We start from the raw sequence: 24764 nt of genomic DNA on the forward strand, positions 1-24764 counted from the left end.
AGCCAAAAGCCACTTGAGGATAAGGATTATTGACATTGTCAACTGAACGATGGCAAGAAGAAAAAAAAAAAAAAAAGGACTCCCCCCCCCAAAAAAAAATCCTCCTCCTTTAAGTGTCTATAAAGCATGTGGTCATACAAGAGTTTCCCACTTTTTTTATGCAGTCCTTTGCATTATTGCATCATATTCTGCTAGATCTTACAAGCTGCATCGGTTGGACAGTAGAGCAGACAAGGCAATTTTGCATCGTATGGCCATTTTCTCCACATTTGTAGATGGTTGGATCAGTTTTCTAGCATCCTCTGTTCATAACAACTTTTGATCAACCTCTGAAGCAGTTGAGTGTTTTCTATTGGAGCCAGGATTTTTCCGAACTCGAAGAGAGGACCTCAAAGGGAGATTCCCATGTCAGGAGAGGGAATTGTCATTTTCTAGCTGTCTGGTTTACAGCTGTAGTCTAGTCTCTTTCTGAGCTGTTGTTAGTGGATCGACATGGCTGAGGAAACTTCTTCTTGACTTCCAAGCCAATTATGTATTTAAGTTGTATGATTTGAACTAAAAAATTCAATTGCTTCGAGCTACAAAAGAAAATAATCTTTGTTTTAACTCTTTCGGTATAACTTCATTTAAAAAACAATATTTTGAGAATTGCAATCTTACAATTCTTATGTGTTACATGAATGCCTCCCACCTCCAGAAGAGGAGGAGAGGTGGGTATGCTAACTGTATCTATCCAATAATGCTCAGTGGTTTAGACGGGAGGAGTGTTAATTACAAATGTGGGGAGAAGGGAAACTCACTACATGGTATCTACCTGGTGTGCAAGTGATTTTTTTTACATAGGAATCACCCCTTATCAGGGCTCAGAGGCCACTCAAGGATAAGGGTTAAAGAGTGTACAGTAGTTAATTGGATAATATAGTAATTGTTAGTTATGAAAATTCAGTAAATTTGTTAACTTAAGTGGAATGGCTCATCAAGAACTTGTTTACATTGGACTTGAAGACAACCATATTATAGTCAGCTGGAAAGCAGGAAAACGGAAGACAGTTCCACAGGCGTGCAGTTCTTAGAAAGAAACTTTGTTCATGGAATCTAAAGGTTTAGGCACACGTAAAGAGTGAGGGAAATTATTGATAGTGTTTTCAGCTAAACGAGTGTTTTTCGTGAAAGTTTGGCGAAGGGGGACCATAGATTGGAGATCAGACGAGCAGTTGCTATGAAAATAACAATAAAGCAGAGACAGTCTCGTAACGTGTCTTCTGTGGGAAAGAGGTTGCAAGGAAGAGAAAAGGGCATTCCTTACTAGGTTACGAAGACTATTTTGAACTCTATCAAGGCAGGATGTCCTTTCTAGCAGCTCCTGCCCAGATGTAGCAACAGTACTCCATCCTTGAACGTACCTGGCTCTTATATAGAGAATTGCATCAGCAGTGAGATATCTACTGAATCGATAGAAGGATCCCACCATTTTTCCAGCAACCTTGGCAACGGATTTGATGTATGTGTTCCATTTCAGATCAGGAGTAAAGGTCAAGCCCAGAAGCTTGTCAAAGCATGAAGCCTCCCCAAGACGAGAGCCATTCATTTCAATTGATGCCAGATGAGGATCAGAGCGTTGATGATGTTAAGATAGAAGCTTGGTTTTAGATGCGTTAAAAGTAACCAGGCAAAGAATGAATACAAATGAATCATACAATTAGTTTTTGTTTTTTTTATGTTTTACTTACACCATTACATTTTTTTTCATTGAATATTAGATTAATAATAAGAGTAAAAAGTTCCGTTAACATGCATACACCAGAAGTTGTATAATTTTATTAATGTAAAATGTTCATGCTTTTCATACAATGCTTTTACCACCTGATGATCATGTTCTTTCTAGTGAACTTTTTTTTTTTTTTTTGCAAAAAAAAAAAACAGATTTCCTTTTGAAATGGTTATGGTTGTGTTCTCCATGATATAAGTGTTGTTTGGACATTAAAAGGAAATATATCACCGTTAAAAAGAATCCAACATATTTTTACTACTAAATCAGAAGAAAAAGAATATATTCTGAAATATATTCGCTATTTCAGACACTCCAACCGAGAGATTTTTGTAAGATTCTAATCGTTTTTTTAAGTGCAATTGTTTGTAAATGTCTTGTACTTGGTTCACTGGGTATATTTGGCAGGTTGTTGTTGAAATTCTTCTTCATGAATCTAGTTGCTCTATAATGACTGGAATGATGGGAATCTTCATGAAATTCCAGTTTCTTTTCATGATGTACATAAAGTCTTCGTATTTCTCTTCTCCCTTTCAGCTCTGTTTAAGCCAACATTATTAGGGTCACTGACTTCCTCAGTATAAGTTTTAAAATGTATAAACAAATAAAAATTAAAATGATTTTACTGCATTCTGGTCTATGCCGGGTAGGTACAGCTCATAATCTCTAAAATTTACCATAAAAAGAATAAACTTTTTGTATCGAGCAAGTTGATGTTTATACCAAGAATTTCCATTGTATTTTATTTTAGACCTCTGTCAATAAAATCGACACAAATATAGTTTACGCAATAACATTTAAAACCCAATCTTTTTTTATGTTTCCATTTTTTTTTTGCTAGAAATGAGATCAGTATTGTTGATATTGTTTAATTACAGGCAGTCCCTGACTTGTATCGGAGTTCTGCTCCTACGACACTTCATAACTTAATTTTTTACATGAGTCAGATTTTTTTTCTTTCTTGTATTATTCAGACTATTATTCTCATCTTGGTTGTCCTTTTTTTCTTTTTTTTTTTTTTGCACTTAGCTTTGGCCAATCTAATCCCTGTCTTTAAATATATCTATGCAAACCTTGGGAACCTATACTGAATTTCAAACAACCCTTTATTTAACCTCTAGGGGTTGATTATTCTTGTTTTGTCAGCTTTGATCAGATAAAGTGTAAAGTATCCTATATCTTTACAACACCCCAGTTCGCCCTTGCATGGAGTATTGTTGCCACATCTGGGCCACTGCATCTGTCATTAGTTTCTCACTCTTAAGAGGGGCCAAAAAAGAGTCCCTCACTTCTAAGAGGGACCAAAAAAAGAGTCTCAAATCTAATAAATCCCACACTATCAGTCAAACTCCAACCTTTCCCCATCACCACAATATTGCATCCTTTTGCCTGTTTTACAAGTACTTTAATGGAATGTGTTCTGATGAACTCGAAGCACTTATCCCCCTCTCAATCCACACACTCGTGACTAACTCAACAAGCAGCAAGTCCCACCCCATCACTGTTGAGGTCCCAGATGCAGGAAAACCTTCTACTTTAACAGTTTCTTCCATCGGACTGCTAGACTTTGGAATTCTCTCTCTGGTTCCTGCTTCCCTGACTGTACTAACCTGCAGAAATTTAAATATAATGTGAACAGACATCTTGCTGTTCAACTCCCCACAGTCCCCTGTTAGACACAATCCTAAATAGTAGCCCTCTTACATTCCAAGAGACAATATGCTTTGTTTTGGGGAGAAAATCTTTTTTTTATTAAATAATTTTAAAATTTTATTTTTAGTTATTTGTAGTTATAATTGAACCTCCAGAAAACTATCATTTGGAACCGATTGTTATGCAACATCTTTATCTGTTACATGATGTAGATAATTCTTGTATGAATCGACAAGCTAAGCTTGTTTTAGTTGTTAGTACTATTACATGTAAATAACTATATCACTTAGCTACAGTATACCGTATAAGTAATAAGTTATAATGAGTATTTATATATAACAGAACTATGTGTTGGTTATGCTTGGAATTTCTCTTTTTACTGTTGAAAACCAGACACCCGCCTAAACACAACCAATTTGCCATCTCTGTGCTGCCTTCGGCAAAATGCCTGTCGACACCTTGTTTCAGACAGCCAGTTAACTCAAACATAAACAAACAGACGCATTTCGTTAGGGGAAAGTACGAGTATTTATTGGTGAATTAGGTAAAAAAACCTGAAAATAAAACAGAAATAACAAGGTATGAGTTTACTGTGACGGAAAGGACATGTAAGAGAGCGAGAGAGAAAGGGCTGCATGTAACTGAAAGACATGAAAGAGAGCGAGAGGGAAAGGGCTGCATGTAACTAGGCAAGGAAGAGAAAGATTGATAGAAATCTTGCACGACCGCGTCGATACTGGCGTAGATGTAGGGAATGGTAAACTGTTCTAGACATGATAGAATATACTTAGATAAAATAATGTTACTGCAATGAGTAAAGAGACTGGAAGGCATGAAAAATAAATGAACACGTGAACTTAGCAACAAATGAGAAAACTATAAGATAAAAAAGGGAAGGAAGATTATTAAGAAAGGCAAGGAAAACAAACAAATAAATTTAAATCCTTAAGTGAAGAAATAATATTAGGTGAAACCACGAGAAAGCACACGCATAATCGTTCACGGTTGACAGTTTAAAGGCTTCCAAATCCCTTTCAACTGGTAGTTCACGAAATAAATAACTTGTTGCTCGCCTCCCTATGACGGAGAAATTGACTCAAGGTTGGTTCAATGCGGGGAGAAAACCAGTTTCCCAAATGGGGGCACTCGACCTAGCCAACAAATATAGTTGCAGAGAACCGAAATGCTAAAGGAATTTAGCATACTTCAAATATTGCCCCAATAAGAATAACGTCGGTCTAAATAAATTGCTTATTACATGAAAGCACATTATTCTATGAGTAGAAGAAGAGTAAATTCAGTTTAAACAATACAAAGAAAAACTTAAATTGAAACCTACCCAGTTATGTTAGCGGCATGAGGAGCGAGAAATCAACACGTCCTTTTGTGCTGGCAGGCAAATTGAAAGAGCGTGGATTCGAAAGGCCCGCCAACAAGCGGCTGAAGTCTCGTTGACGAGAATCGATAAACAGAGTTATTTTTCTATAAAATTAACCAAAACAATACCTAAAGTTCCTTAAATAGAGATTTAGCGTGAAAGAAAGGAGAAAGAATAAAAAAAGGGAAAGTTTAAGATAACGTCACAGCAAACGAGAAGTCAAAAGTACGGTGACAAGTAAAATATGTCCCCAAATAAAAAAGGTCCTTTTGCAAAACATGACAATCTTCCTTGAGGCTCATATTCACAAATATACAAAGGATTAGAATTAACCTAGAAAAGTAGAATCATTTCTCCTAGTAAACTCTAGCACTAAGTGAAACTAACCCACTCTCCTTAATCCCCTCCAATTGCTTTGACGGAACGGGATATCTCCCACTCTGTCATAAGGACTCGGACATGCACAGGCTGTGAGTTTATATTCATAACACCCTCCCCTAGATTAGGGAGCAAAAGCTAGAATCGAACCTTCCTGTGCTTTAGACTAACTTTGCGACATAGTGTTAGTTATTTTTTCTCGACTGTACTCTAATCAACAATGTCTTCAATAATATAAATGCAGCACTTTCTTTAGCTACTATCACCCAAATACAACTATTTGGTGATTTTAATGTCCACCACACAGACACAGCTGACAATAGTGTGTGTGATTGTTACATTTCACTCCGATGATGATGAGGATGGCCGAGTCGTCAATTTCATTTAAGTCTATTCAATTTTAAAATATTAAACACCTGTCAGTGGAATAGAGTACACACACAGCTGATTATAAAAATATTTGTTGTTTATTTCTGTACATTTGAGTTTTTAATGACAGATTGACAAGTCTGATTGCCACGTGACTGGGCTGGTGGTTGGTGGTTGGTTTGATGGAGACTATGTTGCTCTCTACTCGTTCGTGGTTGTCTTTCACTGTATGTTCCTTTTTATGTGGCATAGAATGACGATTTCTAATCATCCGAAATTCTATCGCACTGTTTCGCAAGAATGTGATCACTCACTTTAACGTCATTTCCTGGGCTCTCCTAGACTTGTGACTTACTTTTTTGTTTGCCATCCTTGAAGATTCTGCATGTGACGCTTGGTCACATTATCTCGCCAAATTTATTGTTTAATCTCCTGGGGGGGGGGTCTCTTATGCAACAGAGTTTCTCTATATTGAATTCCTTTTCACACACTGTCACTTCCTTGACCCTCCTTCCAGAGAGCGAGAATCAGTAGGTGTTGTTTCTTGATCTGTTCTTGACTACTTGGCTTGTGCGATGAAAACCCATAGCCCACTCAGAAACACTTGTTATAATGGTAGATATCACCCAAGCTGAAGAACCATTACTCAAAACAACGAGCTGCTTTACTAAGGCTGATTAGGAATCTGTCAAAGACCATGTCAGAGACGTTCTATGGAGTAATGTCTTTCTTCTCCCTGCTGAACAGTGTTTAAATGAAGCATATGTTGATCCCCCGATTTATCGGAGAGGAACCTCGTGCATCCGTTAGTCCGGACTATTGCAAGATAACCGTCTATTAGTTTTTCCTGAAATTTTGCCGCAAATTGTATTTCATTAAATAGATGTGCACAGTAAAAAAAATTTTTTTGCAAAAATTGCTGTTGCGCCCTCAGAGGATCAAAAGAGGTCAAAAATGACACATTTTGCCCCATAACTTTTGATCCATCCATTAGATTTTTTTTAAACTTGGCCAAAATGTGGAGTCCATTGTTCTTAATATAAATCCAGTATGGGTGACCCTGGCAAAATTCTGGTTCGCGTCTCCGGGGACTTTGTGCTAAAACGCCTCTTTTTATGGCTCTTTTTTCATATTTCTCAACAAAAACTTGATAGGTCTGACTATATAGTGGGGTTTTTTTCACGGTGGTCAACTCAAATATATATGTGTTAAGGCCTGAAACTGCACTGTTATCCATTTACACTGGGATTCAACATCCCCAGGTGCTCAAAAGAGGTCAAAAATGCCCAAAAATTACACTTTTTGCCCCATAACGTTTGATCCATCCATTAGATTTTCCTGAAACTTTGCCAAAATGTGGAGGCTATTGTTCTTAATATAAATTCATTATAGCTGACCCTGGCAAAATTCTGGTTCGCATCCCTCTGGGACCTTTATGGCTAAAAAAAAACATGCCTTTTTTTGGATCTTTTTTTTTTTCATATTGCTCAATAACTTGATATGTATACCTATATAATAGTTTTCCATAGTGCTGAATTCAAATATGCATGTCTTAAGGCGTGAAACTGCATCGTTTGTCCGTTTTCACTGAGATTTGGCATTCCCAGGAGCTCAAAAGAGGTCACAAATGCCCCAAAATTGCAAAGAAATTACGCTTTTACCCCATAGCTTTTGCTCCATCCATTAGATTTTTCTGAGACTTGGCGAAAATGTGAAGGCAATGTTAGCCCTTCACACTTCTCACATTCCTCGTTTATTCCCTATTTTTTGTGGTGTCATCTCATATGCAGAGGAGGACCATGCACGCGCGGCTTGTTCTCTCATGTAAATTTTATAATAAGCTCCACTCTCTCCAATGCTTCACTTTAACCTGTTCAGTTGCCATTATGAAAAAATAAAGTATTCCACCAATGTGACCACCATAAATCAGATACAAATTAGACAGAAATTTATAGAATCTAGAAATGATTGCAAGAGTGAAATAGCTACAATCAATACAAGATCTACCAAAATAACCAGAAAACACATTGAGTCACAAAAATTAGAACCTTGTGATTTCGGGGAAAATTTATAATAATGCAGTGAATAATGGGCAATCAACAATCCTCCCACTATCCAACAACAAGGATTGCATTGGGAACTTCCAGGTGAAATACCTGAATGGATCTTAATTAAATAAAAACCATGTAAACTAAAAGAAAAAGTAGAAATAACATAAAATAATAAAATCATTTTTTTTTTTTTTTTTTTCCATTTACTTTTTTTTTTTTTTTTTATTGATGTTAAAATAAGTTTTTTTTGTAGGGAGATAGTGTTTTCATCAGTTTATTATTTTCATTTATGTCAAACAGATATTTTCAACTTATTTCTGTGAAATTGTAGGTATTTTAACCCCTATATTGTGTGTGTATGTATATATACATCATCATGAGTCACATCTTCCGCTTGGTGTGGATTGCGAACCTACGTGACTTATTTTCCTTCTAATCCAGGGCATATTGGTTGATGGACATCCAACTGTTGAGAGATGTCTAATCAAAAGTATTTTCTCTCCACCTTGTGTGTGTGTGTGTGTGTATATATAAATATATATATATGCATTAAAACTGAGGAAATGATTAACATTGTCAAAATGTAGAATAATCTATGTTGGGTTTTTCTGATGTATATACAATTTTACTTATAATACATATGTTTTGAAAAAAAATTTTTTTTTTTTTAAGATCAACACGTTTGAAATTATATATATATATATATATATATATATATATATATATATATATAAGGGTGTTTAACTTCTTTTTTTTTTTTTCCTTTGTAAAGGCAGCAAACTTTAAATTAAAATAAAATCACAGAAAAATATTTTTATCATACAAATATGTGGTTTATTCCTGAGATTAACTTTTTGTCAATTATAATTTAAATACAATTTTAAGCATATGGTTCCCCCACGGCTCATGCGTATATGGTGTAATCTAAAGGTCCAATTTTCACAGACTCTACACTTTAAATTAGATTGTATTTTGGCAATAAAGTGTCAAATCTTGTCTTCCAAGTGGTCTATTGTGTCTTGTTTATCAGCATAAATATGGGACTTTACATAACCCCAAAGGAAATAACCTAATGAGATAAAATCACATGAACGAGGTAACCAGTTGACAGGTCTATTCGTGAAATTATTCATTTGTTCATCAAATTTGCAATGCTGCTCGGGTGTCAGTCTCTGATGAATTGCCATACAAAGCTGGACTCAAAATAACTGATAGTTGCCAAATTTGTAATTAAAGAAAATAGTTGTCAATTTAAAGTTTGCCGCCTCTAAAAAATAATATCCTATATATATATATATATATATATATATATGATGTGTGTGTGTGTGTATGTTTAGTCAGCAAATTTTTTATTTTTTTTTGTTAAAGCTTTATTAAAGAATATAGGCACTTTTATGTAAACTCTATCTCTTGTAGATGTGTATAGTATCAGCTAATTGTTATGAATTGTTACATGTTTATAAACTTTTATTTTTATTAAAAGTTGAAATTATTAATTACAATAAAAGAGATGATAAATAAATATAAGATTGATTTATGTAAACTTTTTCTTTTGTGTGTGTGTGTGTGTGTGTGTGTGTGTGTGTGTGTGTGTGTGTGTGTGTGTGTGTGTGTGTGTGTGTGTACATCAACTATTTATTAATGGGTGAGAGTTGAACTTTGACCAGGGATGAAAAACTGAGCTATAAAATTAAAACGTTTTTTGTTGTTGTTGTTGTTGTCATAAGACATACACGCATACACATGCACATATACACACACTCGCACACGCATCCAGAATTTAAACAAAATATGTAATAATGACTTGTGCTGTGTCTGCACAACCATTTTTTAAGGAGGAAAACCACTGGGAAGGCCTAAGAAAGACAAACAGAAATGGAGCAAACAGAAGATTGTCCCAGAGAAGGGGAGGAAAAGGAGTATTGCTAAGAGGCAGCATTAAGGAGGAGGAGGAGGAGGAGGCAGGTAAGGATGGGAATAACAACAACAATAACAAGACAGATCTGTAGTTTAGAGAAAGGATAGAAGGAATTTAAAAGACTAAATCAAATGATTTCCCCAAATGCTTCATTTTAAAATTTTTTTACTGCTTCCCCTTTAACTTTTTTTTTTTTTTATAGCAACCCACCTTAATAAAAAATAGTCTAAGAATGTTAGCTTATGTTTAAAAGAAATTTATTTTGAGAAAGAACCATAAAAAAAACCATCTGTTATGATTTTGCTAGTTTATCGTAAGAAGAAAGGAAACAAAAAAAACTGTTAATATAAATGTATATATAGTAAGGTTTCGTAGATTTATAGAGTGCTGACGTAAATGTGTATAAGACTCGTATATAAGGATAAAATGCAGCCAAATGTACACAAGGAAAAAAATGGCAAAAAATAGAAGATAGATTAAAATCCCAAAACACTGATATTTCAGTTCTATATAAGCAGAAACTTTATCAAAGTGATTTTAAATTACATTTTCGATCGTTTTAGTACAAGTAATGGATATAAGGAGAAAGGGAGAGAAGAGAGGTAGGCGATAGTCACAGGGGAAGTGGTGTAGAATGTGAGGGAAGACAATAGTCTTTGCTTATGACAAAACAAAGTTGTTTTCTTTTTTTTTTATTTGAATCTTTTATATTTCAAAGTTGTTTCACTCTTATACATAAATGTGTATCGATTATGTATAGACCAATACTTTATCTTACCACAGCAGGTTCATACTCTTGCGGCATAAAGCGCATCATCTAAAATATATTGCAATAAATAGTTCTGTACCTCTTCATGTAAACAATAGACATTTGCATCTGGTTTTGATATTGATGATCATGAAATCAGATTGTAAACTTACTGATCAAGTTATTATAAGCACATGAGATATATATATATTTATATATATATATATATACCGATTCAAGTTTACAAACTGAATAATTCCATAAACTTAAGCCAGTATAAATATTAATGCTAATATTTATAGGACAATCCTAACCAGATGAAAAAGCTCAATATTCAAGATAGAACATTGATATAAGAAATTCAATAAAATTCAATTTAAACTTTGTAAACTTGAATTTACAATTTTTTTTATTCTACAAGGAATACAAGTTGAGACCTATACATTTCCTTATTCCGTAGAGTTTCAAAGAATGGCTCTTAGAGGAAAGTAATTAGCAAAATAATATTCATAGGCAACCTATAATTTTGCTAGTTAGCACATAATATAAATTGTCGTAAATTCAAATTTACAATGTTTAAATTGAATTTCTTATATCAATGTTTTATCTCGAATATTGAGCTTTTTCATCTGGTTAGGATTGTCCTATAAATATTAGTATTTATACTTTTTTAAGTTTACAGAATTATTCAGTTTGTAAACTTGAAAAAAAAATATATATATATATATCTGCTTATCATAATTTGATTAGTAATAGTTTTCAATCTGATTTTATGATCATCAGTATCAAAATCAAATGTTCAAATTTAAAAAATATTTACTAATGACCCACAAATTATCAAGGTTAAAAATTGATAAGAGTTAATGAAATCGATGTATTGTCAATTGAATCAATCACTATCCAGGTTTAACATTTGTTCCTTTGGGCAAGAGGTTCGATGCTGTCTGGCTCTCATTATGCTAAGTTTCCAGTGATATCTGATGGTTTCTTTCCATGCCTTCTTAGGGTGTCTGGCTTTCTTTTTGCTGTCCAGTCTTTGGTCTCTGCAAGTGCTGATATACCTCTTGCTTTTCAACATACCTGAACCAGTGAAGACAGTTTTTCTGATTAATACATAATGGGGAATATATTATGACTGAATCGAAAATAATGAATGCAATGAACAAAATTTGATTACTTATTAGAACATTTTATAGCAGATATTTATTGAGGGCGAATTTGAAGATGACTATGCTGTGGCCTGCATGGAAGCAATCCTATGCTAACATGTTCTATAGATAGGAACTTCTTAGAAAGTTGTTTCTGGTAATTCTGTTTGATGTTAGCACATGGAAAAGAAAAATACTCTGCAGCTGTGGTTGGAAGACGAGTTCTTGCTGTAAATTTCTTACGAGGAGGAAACAGATTTTTTTTTTTTATTGATGACCCACAATAATTATGATAAAATCGAATTTCAAACTGTTTATGGGGATTTAAATACAGATAAGATCATTTGGCTGGCCTTAGTTATAATTTCAACTAAAGCCTGCAAAGTTTAGTCTTGGAGCAAATTGTGTTATAATGGCCTTAACCTGTTTTTAGTCCAAAAGTCTAGCATGAAGGATTTACATATATTTATCTATATAGACGTTTTTAAACATTATGCACTGCAACTTTATATTTTCTCATCTTGCAAAATATAAACTTTATGTTGAGGACTAGCTGTCCCTATCTGGCATTGTCTGGTAATGTATTTACTTACAATTTGTTTTGCTTTCCATTTGAGCCACTTTTCATTTTTTTTTTATTTTTTTTTTTTTTAATCAAAGGAAAGTGACTCTTTATGAACAAATAAAAAATTTATGTCCACAAGAATGAAATAATGATTTTGCAGGATGAAAGCTGTCAGTGATGAACGTACAAGAAACAGACTGATTGTACTTTATGTATTTGATAACCTCTATTTACAGTTGTCACTTTGTAATCCCTTGATGACATTAGTTTTTGCAGAGACGGCATCATTACTTTCCCACATACAACATCTGATATTTGGAAATCGTTACCTGGTCCTGGATATGACCTTAAACTATATTCGATGGTGAGGCCCCAGCTTGCGGGCTTTGGGGAGTGTGGAGCCACCATTTAATTGCCATTGCTCCCAGGTCCACTCCGCTAGGGTCCAAATTATGGGTTAAATAAAAACCGACATGAAAAAAAATATACTCTATTAAAAAAGTTTTCTTCAAAATCACTGTATTCAGCATTAAATAACCTGAAAGGTTTGATATGCCATAAAACAAAAACAACCAACCAACCATTAACAATTTAGCTCAACATTGCTTTACTTAGCATAAATACAGCCAGACAGCATCGAACTTCTGGCCAAAGATAGTGAATGATTCAATTAACAATACATCCATTTCACTAACTCTTATCATCAAAAGATTTTTAACCTTGATCTAATGAGAACCGATGTGTCAATGTAATTAGCCCATAATATTGAAAATTAATTTTATATTCCAATCGATTATCGTGGAAATGAGTGATAGGATTTCAACTGTCTGGGGATCATTGTGCAATGATTCGGCTCTGCCAGCGTCTTCAAGGGAATTCTTCGATCATGCTTCGATAAGCACATGAGATATATATATCAATGAAACCAGCAGAACGTCCAATGAAGCTTCCTTACGTTTATATACACACACACACACACACACATATATATATATATATATATATATATATAATATATATATATATATATATATAATCAATGAAGCTTATTTTTTTAAGTTGAAAAAATTTAGAATCGTGTGGTAACAAAGTAAATGTTTACATGAACTTATAAATTTAAGTTCGAATATCCGATTTTGTCAAATGTTTTTGCTATTTCATGCCTATTCACTATTTGAAATCAACGAAATAAAACTAATCGATAAGAAAAAGGAAGGCACGACTAATTGATAAGAAAAAGAAGAAAAAATTACTGCTATTGCTACCTCATACTTTAGCACACTCTCTCTTTCTCTTAAATCAGTTTTAGAATTATGTGAATCGGACAGTGGTGGGGACACTTCAGACTGGCTCACAATATGCTAAACCAGCAAGACATTCAATGAAACTTCTTGATGTTCTGAATATATCCTCAAAGGTTTTTTTTTTTAATTTAGCAGTTAAAGAAGATTATTTAAAATATTATGGCAACAAAGTAAATATTTACGTGAACTGTTAAATTTAAGACATATTTTGTAAAATGTTGAATTATGTATTAAGTCTTTATTTGATCACGTTTTTAGTTTAATATATTCATTAGTGGAGTAATTATATACAGAATCTTTAGATGAATTATTAGTGTGTGTGTGTGTATATATATATATATATATATATATATATATCCTTCTTCCTTTCTGTGGTTTAGCTTTAATTCTGAATCAAGAATAAAAATATAATTCTGTGGTTTCTTTTAAAATCAAAATTTATTCTTTTTAATCAAAATTGTTGCTTTGATTTGAAATCATTTCATCTTTCCATTTATTACTTTGTATATTTATAAAGGCAGAACAGAATAGTGCTCACTATCCCATTGTACGTGAGAATTACTTTCTGATATTACAATTTGAAATGGCGCCTAACAAATAAAATCTTTGAACTGATATTTTTAGTTGGGATCAAATAATGTATTTACATTCAGCTAATTTTTTTGTTCAACAGAGATATCCAGCATTATCCGAGTAGGCTGATAACATAAATAAACAATTACAATATTATAATATATCTGGCTCAAATAAAGCCTTAATTGATAGATTTGCATTCAAATAAATTATTGATTTTCAAAAATTAAAAGTTAAAGTTAAAATGCATATTAGATTTAGGATTAAAAATATATGAGAAATTAAAAATAAATGAAATGGTCTAAAGGATTTTTTTTTTTAAGGCATTACAATGTAATTTTTTATTTTCTGCCACTTGTACATTTTTACAAGTATTTGAAAATATTGAATAACAAATTTTTTTTCAATAATTTTATTTATTGTCTATTGGGACGATTAATCAGAATCGGGAATCGGAAAAATCAGTGCCTATTTTTCTATTTTTTTGGCATTGGAATCGGAAAAATTGATGCCTATTTTTCGATGCCAAAATGATTCTTCTAATTATCTTTTTTTTATTTGATTTTCTTTAAAGTAAAATCTTTTATTGCTGGTAATAATGATAAAATAAATATTTATTGATTTTAAAATACCAGTAAAGCTAAAATCTATAGATCATCCTCCACAATTGTATTTCGACGTTTAGGAAAATATCTGCATATTTAACATTCGTGTTTTTTACGAAAATCGGGGAAAATAACAATGTTATAATTAAATAATGAGATATTTATAAAGAATCGGAATTGGAAATTTAGCACGGAATCGGTAATAATATTGGAATCGTCCCATCACTAGTGTATAGGGTGTTCTTTGTATGAAATCTGAATTTTCAGGATTAAAATCCCATTGTCAAGGCTGACATTAGCAGAGATATGTTTGATCTTATATTTCTTTCTCTCTAGTCAGCTGTTATTGGAATGAATGCAGATGACACCAAATCAATTTGAAAAAAAAAAATTGTTATTCAATACTTTCAAATACTTTTAAAAGCATAAAAGCGGTGAAAAAAAATTCTATTGTGTTGCCTTCAAAACAAAAAACATTCTTTGACACTACACACAATGTTTCAAACAAACTACAATATCTCCTCACACTTAATCTGAAATGGTCTAAATGACAGTAGCAATGAATGTGGTCCGCAAGAACAAATTTAAAATAAATGATGCTTGAAATTTAAAACTCTGGATAAAATATTGTTTATAATGCAATAATCACATATTATATACAATTGTGCAATGGTGCAGAATGATTAAAATTATTGATAACATTTTTAGGAGTTTCAGAAGTTTGAAAAATACCAGAAAACTTGCCAGTACATACAAAGTTTCTGCTAAATTAAATTGCCAACTCTAGTTTTACTAAAACATCCGTATTAACCTATATACAAAAGAGATTTCTATCAAAATTTCATCATCCTCCATCCTACAATTTGAAGTTTCTATAGGCTTCAAACACCTGCATACACACACAATGAACTTTAAGTGGATTAGCTGTACTGACTCAGAGTTTATTACACTTGAATTTGTTTTACAAATTTTTCTATGTTCTATAAACACGCTTTATTTGTAGGTTCAAGATCTAAGCCAGAAAAAAAGAAAGCAAACTCGTACTTAATGCATAAAAGTTATTTCCCCTAAGTGATTTTTCTTTTTAAGTGTTTATTTAAGAATATCTCCATATTAGAAAACTTGTGAACCCAATCATTTTTTTTTTTTAATAAATTAAATGAAAATTGGCTAGTTAGAATCAAAATTTTATTTGTTAGCTCAAAAAGCTATTTAAGTTTAACTTTTAAAATCCAGCAACATAATTGTTATATATTAGATGCAAGTTCTCAAGTACAATGGGTTAAAATGTAAGATGGCTTTTAATCATCATCATCATAATCATCATCAATAGTTCTTTTTGGCTTTTTCAAATTTTTGAGCATGTATTTCTTTGCTTCTGTTAAAATAGTTTTGGAGTGTGGTTTTCATCCTAAGATCTGTTTTTGTTTTTATTATATACTCAATGTTTTTATCATTAAAAATTTCTGACATAAGATTATCAAGTAGTCAGTTATTATATCAAATTTTCTTTTATAAAAACTATATGAATCTTGTCCTATTTCTGCTTGAAATTCAGATTTCTTTTATTAAAGAAGTTTTCTTGAAGCATTGTTTACTGTGCATATAAAGAAAAATTTAATTTATAGAAGGCAATACAATTAGTGCTTATTAAGATTTTTAGATATGCCGTTTTAAGCAAAAACAACTATGTAATTGTCATGTTGAAAATAGTAATATATCCAAGAAATATGAAAATTCATCAAGTAAAACAACTGCTATTGCAGTTTTAGTAAAAAAAAAGGGTGGGGGGGATAAATATGTTCCCTATAATCACAATGTTCAAGTATTTATGTTTAAGGAAAATGCAATTTCCCCCAATTTTCCATTTAAAATTACTTTTAACTATAAATAATTTTATACTCAATGAATTGTCATAATTTTTTGATATATTATTTTCAACATTAAATAAGTACTGTTGTTTTTGATTAAAACCACATATTTAGAAAATTGACTTGTTGAATCTTTCTTAACAAGCACCGTACAAATTGTGCTTACAAGAGTTCTACTATGCATGTTTGAAAATCAAACACATCTGACGACGGGAAGATTTCCTGAAATATTACAATACAAATCTGCATACTGACCATGCAAGTAAGAATAGATATAAAATATTTTTAAAAATGCATATATATTGTATTAATAAAGATGAATGTGCATAGCTTACTTCATCGTCGTATCTTATTTTGCTTCAGTTTGTGTCTATCCGTTACACCTCTGCATTGTATTGTCTTCAGATTTATTTATTTAACGTTCACATTGAAGTAGCTTTAAGAAAAAGCTTTGCGTACCAGTCAGAAAGGGATGGCTAACCAATTTTACTCGAGTCGATTTGCAAAAAACAAAGATGACTTCAACTCTCATACGAATAACAGTCTGAAATTGATAAGTTACAGAGAAAGCGGATGATATGCTAGAGAGAGAATAATTTTTTATTGCCTGGAAGATGGTTGCTCGTTAAGGATTAGAAATATACTTCTTTTGCAAAGTAACTTTTTTTTTTAAGTCAGATTTTTTGCACACACCCATACTATTATAGAATGGTTGAGCAATGTATTAGTTTTCATCTATAAATTTATGGTATATCCCTGTTTGTTGCAATAGTGTTCATCCTGCATTCAAGGTGGTTCATATGATAATGTGTATACATAATAAAGATACATTTGTATTATGTATATAGTCATTCATGGACACTCCTTTTGACCTAGAGTGATAGCAACTGACATGGCTCCATCTCTAGGTTAAATAGAAATTATTAGCTTACAAAATCTACACCTACAAAGTAAATTAATCTACAAACTAATTGTATGCAAAGTATAGCAATCCAATGATTGTTATTAACATATCGTAAACCAAGCTTGGGAAAAGCATAGTTAGTAAAACTTTTCACTCACCTTAAGATGAAATTATCAATTTTTAATCATTCTAGTTCGCAAAAAAAAAAAAAAAGATCCACAAATCTACTTTGACTGTTTAATATAAAAACATTTTAAATTATTAAAAAAAAAAAAAAAAATTAAGTTTAAAACATTTTTTGAGAGAAAAGAAATTCTCAAATCTCGAACCAATGCATGTTTTGTCGAGGGTTTTATTTTGTTGATGTTTTAAAAAAGATTATTTATATAAAAAAAAAAAATTTTTTACTGTGTAAACTTGTTTTTGATTTATTATTTTTTTGTTGTTTTTGCTTTTTATAATACTTTAATATTTGAACACAAACTAGAAAAATAAATGTAAATGGTTTTTTGTATTTATAACAGAATTTATTTCTATGTAGAAGAGAAAAAGCATATCAATCCTAATAGGTTGGAGGATATCAGTCATATCAGAGGAGTGTTATATCCATTGTGTTGCATTTTAAATTGCTTCTTGATATCTTAGGAAGGATTTAATTGATAATGGTATGAATGATGATCGTATTGATTAAAATTATAAATTTCAATCAATTAGGCACAAGGCCAATGAATAGTGACATTTAAGTGTGATCAAATTAAAATTAGATTAATGTATTTATACATTTAAAATCATTAAAATGAATTTCATATTCAATCATATAGTATACACATTTATTAACTATTCTTCTATCCTTCAATATGTTCATTTTTTTCTGCTTAGATTTTATTTATTACTTTATTAACTTTATAATTGATATTTGGTAATGTTTTACTGCTAGACCAGTCTCTATTTCATATTAAAATTTATGGGTTTTTTTTTCTTTTCTTTTTTTTTTTAAAGTAATTTTATCTTCACACTCATCAGAAATTACTTTTTAAGAAAGTCAACATCTTAGTTTAATTTTTAAGTGTGTGTGTGTGTGTGTGTGTGTGTGTGTGTGTGTGTGTGTGTGTGTGTAAGGAGGAGGAGTTGATTGTTTAAATTTAATATCGATTGATCTTTTTCTCTTTCTCTCACACACACACACACCTCCATGGCTGATCTTTAGCAAGTATAATGTTATCTCCAAACTATCTTGCTTTTTCCTGAAGTAAGGAGAGATTCGTTGCCGCCATAATCACCATTACTACCAGTAAAAAGGGGAAATGCTGTTTGAGTATTATTGTTCTTGCTAAAAATCATCTCTGAGGTATCAATTTATGTTTAGCAAACTACACCAATACACGCAACCAAAAATTAAACTAGTATATTTAAAACAATTTTACGTAATTTCTGACATTGTTGAAAGTTTTAAAAAAAAAAAAAAAAAAAAGAAAAAAACAAGCACTAAAAATATCTGTTTTCTTTTACGTTTATTCTATTAAAGTGGGGTTTGCACTGGATTTTTGCTTCCATCCAAGTTTGCTTGATTGCAAATATATATTTAAAGTAAGGGCATCTTTCTTTTGAGAACTGCTTGGGTTGCTGGTTAAGCGGATTGGATGATTTAAAGTCTGAAATCTGCATTGAAACTAGTTTATTACTGATGACCTCAAAGCATCCACAAAATGTATTTTAGGTTTGATATAACATGTTAAGCTGCTTTTTTATGCTATTGTTTGCTTGCATGATATTACTAAACAAGCAATTATTTAGTCCTGGATATAAATAGTACTAAAAAGTGAAAACTGAGATCCACATTTGTAGTATTCTTTGTTTATATCCAGCTCCGCAGATTAAATAATTGCTTATTTAGCAATATTACATACGCATTGTCAACAGCAATAAAAAAAATAAAATGAATACTGTTTGAAATAAAGTTCTAATTTTAATACATACATACATACATACCTAATTTCATGTATCCACATAAAATATTATAAAGAGATATAATATTTTATGTATCGATTTTCAGTATTTACTTTAACAGTGCTAAATACATGAGTAAAGCTAGATAGCAAGTTATGAAAATATGACATATTTTCATAACTTGTTACATATATATTTTCAGAATGTGAGAGATTATATATAATAAATTCCACAGCCAAACAACGTTGCAGCCCACAAGAGCCATGACAGTCAACGAACCGGAAGTCCAAGACTCGAGTTTCGCCCTCATTTGGACTCATCAGTTAGACACATCCGAACTCAGGATTCGAAACCCAAGCTGCTTGCATGCAAGGCAAGCACTCTACTAACTGAGCAAATGCCCCGCACACAAGAAATTCTATTAACCAACACAGATCAAGCAAACCGCGCCGAAATCGGTTTGCTTGATCTGTGTTGGTTAATAGAATTTCTTGTGTGCGGGGCATTTGCTCAGTTAGTAGAGTGCTTGCCTTGCATGCAAGCAGCTTGGGTTTCGAATCCTGAGTTCGGATGTGTCTAACTGATGAGTCCAAATGAGGGCGAAACTCGAGTCTTGGACTTCCGGTTCGTTGACTGTCATGGCTCTTGTGGGCTGCAACGTTGTTTGGCTGTGGAATTTATTATATATATATATATATATATATATATATATATGTGTGTGTGTGTGTCTGCCATTAAGACAGACACTCAATGTCTACCCGATCCATCAACCATTCCTTGTAAACTTCTAAGAAACTTACTGCAAATCAACTTTTCAGATAAATACATTTTTTGTAATATTTACCTTTGTTAAAACAACTAAACAAACAAATTTGTTAATGAAATGGAGACTGATGTAAATATTTAAAAATATTTAATAGATCCTTTTTTTTTTTTTAATTTCTTAAGGATGTAAAATGTGCCTAAAACAACTGGTTTTTATTCCCATCCATTCTTGTCTTCTTAATCTCGTTTCCTTGTTTCTTCAAACTTTCTCACCCTGAGCACACAACCATAATTTTTTTCTTTTTTATGTTGTCCAATTATTATTTTATGTTCTTATTCTAAATATTTCAATACATTAAAATTGTTTCAATCAAGTTGGAATGTGGCATGTTCGTTCTTTCGTTCTTTCCAAAATACATATAGAATCTCATGATTTTATGATTTTTTTTGTTTGGATCATTCTATTATGGGCAATAGTGTTGGATTACTAAGTAACCATTCTTTGATATAAAAACAATATTTTCTTTCAACATCTGTATGCTGTTTAAATATTTTTCTGGATTAAACGCTAAATACAAAAAAAATAAATGTGAATGGGTGTGGTGCATAAATTGGCAAATGGATATGATCGCAGCCTATGGGATTGATGATGAAGTTCAAATCTTGCCGAATCTCTTGTGATTGCTTAAACACCAGTATTACCTAGTGGGGAAAGGTATGAATTTGCAATTTCTTTCCCTTGTTATGGGTAAAATAGCTGTTAATTAATCATTTATGGTAGGTGCTGTTTCGGCTTTGAATAACCCCCAAAAAGGGTTGATATGCTGTAAAACAAATCGATGTTAGATATAAAAAAATAATAAAGATATCTATTAATATTATTGATGTACACAACAATTATGGTGAGCAGATTCATATTTGCTTTAATACCATCATTATCACCATCTTCACTATTTAGCGTTACTTACTAACAGAAATTTAATTAGTCTTTTGTAGAATAAGCACCCCAGAAAAAGATACTTTAAGAAGTTTATATTTTTATTTTTGTGCCTTTTCTTTTTCTTTTTTGATTTTTTGATTTTTCCTTTTTCTTTTCCGTTTTTCCTTTTTCTTTTCACCCTTTCCTTTTTCCCCCTTTCCTTTTTCTTTTCCCCTTTTTCTCTTTCCTTTTCCTTTTTCTTTTTCCTTTTTATTTTTCCCTTTCATTTTTCTTTTCCGTTTTTACCTTTTTCTTTTTCCTTTTTTCTGTTTTTGTTTTCCCTTTCTCTTTTTCTATTTTCTTTTATTTATTTTCTATTTCTTTTATCCTTCTTTAATTTTTTTCTTTTCTTTTTTCCTTGTTTTTTCTTTTACTTTCTGAATGATTTGTAAACAAAAAGTAAAAAAATAAATATATCTCAATTTCTGTCCATCTTAAATGAAAACTCTTAATAAAAATATACTTTTTTTTCTTCCTCCACACGTGTGAGATAAGATATCCTGCCCTCATCAGCTGCCAACACAGTGGTAACAATTTTCGTACTACTACAGACAAGGTATACAAAAAAAAAAAAAAAAAAAAATTCCCATCTTTGCAGATTGATATTGTCTTATTGAAATACATTTACTTTCGGCCATCAATGACATTATTTGTTTACAAATCAACCAGGAATAAATGATAAAATAATTTTTTTTTTTTAAATGTGTACGAGTAAAAATGCCTTTTTTCTTTTTATTATCTTTTTCTAGGGTGCTTATATGTATAAACGTTTTTATTTTTATTATCTTGCATGACTCTTTTGGTTTTAGCATTATTGACAGTTGCACATGCATTCCTCTAGTTTGTCAACCCTGTTTTTTTTTTTCTTTTTTACTGGATTTTTCACAATCTTAACTGTTGCCTAGCAATGTTTTTATTCTCACTGTCTCTTGATGTGTATGCTTGCTTCTAACTGCAATCATCCTCCCTCGCACTGTTGTTTCATCCTTTTAAGCAGGTGGGCCTCGTCTTTGTATGCTAACTATGAATAAGCATATAATCCCAGTTCTGCTTATGCATCTTACACCTCTTGCAAATGGCCGCCAGACACAGCAGGCGCTGTGAACTGGCAAAGTGCAAGCATTTATCCTCACAGTTCCTTCTTTTGGATATTGTCAATGTAAATGCTTATTTCTTTTCCTTCTTTTTCAATGGCTGGTTTCTTACTATTCTTATTTCTTTGCCACTGTTTTCTATATTCTCAGAAACTAATATTTTTTTTTCTTTTTCAACCTCCATTTTGATTACAATCTTTTCATTTCTATGAGAATTTCTGTGCATGTATTTTATTGCCTTTTCTTCAGGTCATCCCGCTTGCTTTAATATGACCAAAGCAATGGTGTCTATAATCAAGAGTTATCCTTGGCAGTGTATGGAGTGCAAGACTTGTGTTCGCTGTATGGACCCTTATGACGAGGTAAGTTGGTGCGTGTTTGTAAATGAGATATTGTTATTCATACTTTGATGGGTTCCGAACCATCTATAGCTGAAAAAAATCTGATATCTGATTGTGACTTATGTAAAAATTGCTGACTCTTAATTCCGATACTTCTAAGAGGTGGTGTCACTTAATAAAAAAAATAAATGATTGGGGAACAAAAAAAAAATGGCTAACAGCTAACTATATTTTAGACTCCTGCAAAATTTTCTTCCTTTTGAGTATAGTAATGAAAGCAAAATTATTATTTGTAAAATGAAAACCGAGACCAAAGATAAATAAAAGAAATTAACAATCCCATATCTACAAAAACTGTGAAAAAACAAGTGAAAACCAGTTTATATTAAAAAATTTCAAGCTAATATTTTTCTTTGCTTTCCTTTTTTTCTTTTCTTTTTTTTCTTTTTTCTTTCCTTTTTATCTTTTTCTTTTTCCTTTCTTTATATTCTACTGCATAAATTTCATAATCTTTCTTAATCTCACATTCATTCTCTTTATCATCATTTTCTATATTTGTTCTGACTTTTCTGTACCTGAAATTGAAACATTCTCAAGAACTACATTTGAAATAGTTTTATTTTAATACCAAAATCTATTTTGGCTCCAATTGTTAACATGTTTTGAACATAAAGAATATTTAAATTTATATGACTTTTAATGCTTTTAAAAAGTTACAAGCGATTATGGGTCCCATGCCTTGGGTTTTTTTTTTTTTTACATTTTGCACAAACATTAGTGATGGTAAAAGTAAATTTTTGCCAGAACGGATATTCCAAGGCAATTCTGTGTGTGCCCCCCCCCCCCCCCGGGGCCACTATAGGGGTAAAATTACTCCCAAATTGTTGGTCTGTTCATTTGTTTGCACTCAATAATTACTACTTGATTTTTTTTTAAATTTTGCACAAACATTAGTGATGGTGAAAGTAAATTTTTTCACTCATGAAGAGGGACTCTGCATGCTCAGCTTGTTAACATTTAAAAAAAAAAGAAGGGGATTAAAGTATATTAATAAAAAAAAATCCTAACAAGTTTTGATAAATTATTATTGTTATTCAAGATTTTGCACTTTTTTTTTTTTTTTGGTTCTCATGTCAACGCATTTCATTAACGCATTAAAAACACAAACCACAATTAACAAATGAAATGAAGTTGTAAATGAAAAAAATTCAGTTATTCTCACAATTTTGAATACAAATATATTTATTATTGCTTTAATTTTGAATATATTTATTTGAATATATTGTATTTGAATACAAATATATTTATTATTGCCTTTATGTTGAATAAATGCACAATGATTTCAATTTAAAATATTGAATAATTATTGAAAAGATTTTCAATTAATTTCTTTTCAGTTGCACTTATATTTGAATTTTGAATAATTTCAAGTATAATTATTACAAAAAAGCTGTAAATTCATGTGTAATTAACACATAAAAAAATGCTTGTTTGCATTTTTTTATGTGTTAATTATTCTCATCTTACACTATGAACATGAAAATGAAGCTATAAACTAGGAGACAAAAGGTCCATGAGAACTTCTTTTTTTTTTTTGATCTCTCAAAAATTGTTGGATGCCATATTGAATATTTTTCTCATTGATTTTCTCCCTTTTACCTCAGGATAAAATGATGTTCTGTGACAGATGTGATCGTGGTTATCATACGTTTTGTGTTGGTTTGAGAGCAATTCCAACTGGACGCTGGGAATGCACTAGTTGCAAAGAGGTTGAACCTGTCGTTCAAACAACAGAAGGAGTACCACAAGCATCACCACTATTAAAACCGGTCAAAGTAAAGTATGTAGTATCTACTTTTGTATCAACTTTTTGGGGTGCTTCTACAGAATTGGGATGAGATTTTATAGTCGATAAATGGAGTTTTCAGATAAAAAACAATGGTTTCAACTGATTTTTTTGTCAATTCTAATAAGTTACAATGGTAGTTTCCAAATTATGCAGTCGAAATTACTGAATATTATTGAAAAAAAAATAACTTTAATCATGTTAGCTTAAAATAACTTTTATCATGTTGCCGCCATCTTGTTTACTTTGAAACGGAAAATTACCTCTTTTTTTAATTCTCCTGTGTCTCACGACCGTTTTCATCAAATTTTATTTTTTTTTTTTAATAAATAATTTTCTACCTTCTCGATTTTCCTAATTTTTGAATACAATCATCTTAAAAATATGAGGAATACGTAGATGCCATTGTTTTCATGTGAGATTCAGTATTATGATTTCTGAAATTCCATCCCAATGGTGTAGAAACGCTCTTTTTTTGTTTTATAGTTGAATAAATGTAACGTAGGCAAATGTTTATACTGCACATTAAATCGCTGCCCAAGTTGTTGAATGCAAGAGA

At 31.5% G+C, this 24764-nt stretch overlaps 1 protein-coding gene across 3 annotated transcripts in view; it reads left to right on the forward strand.

Annotated features, from left to right (window-relative positions):
* LOC145260486 (uncharacterized) overlaps positions 1-24764 on the forward strand; it is a 118235-nt gene that overhangs the window by 86072 nt on the left and 7399 nt on the right. For 2 of the 3 annotated variants that reach the window (XM_080118595.1, XM_080118597.1), the window contains 2 exons: positions 22268-22380; positions 24024-24199. In XM_080118595.1, the coding sequence (XP_079974721.1) occupies positions 22268-22380; positions 24024-24199 (289 nt within the window). Of the gene's footprint in view, positions 1-9432; positions 9563-22267; positions 22381-24023; positions 24200-24764 lie in introns of all 3 variants that reach the window. The other variant, XR_013864307.1, reaches the window with a different exon arrangement.

This window comes from Euprymna scolopes, chromosome 36 (genome assembly GCF_053919585.1).
Source record: "Euprymna scolopes isolate OS-2025 chromosome 36, ASM5391958v1, whole genome shotgun sequence".
Lineage (NCBI taxonomy): Eukaryota > Metazoa > Mollusca > Cephalopoda > Sepiida > Sepiolidae > Euprymna > Euprymna scolopes.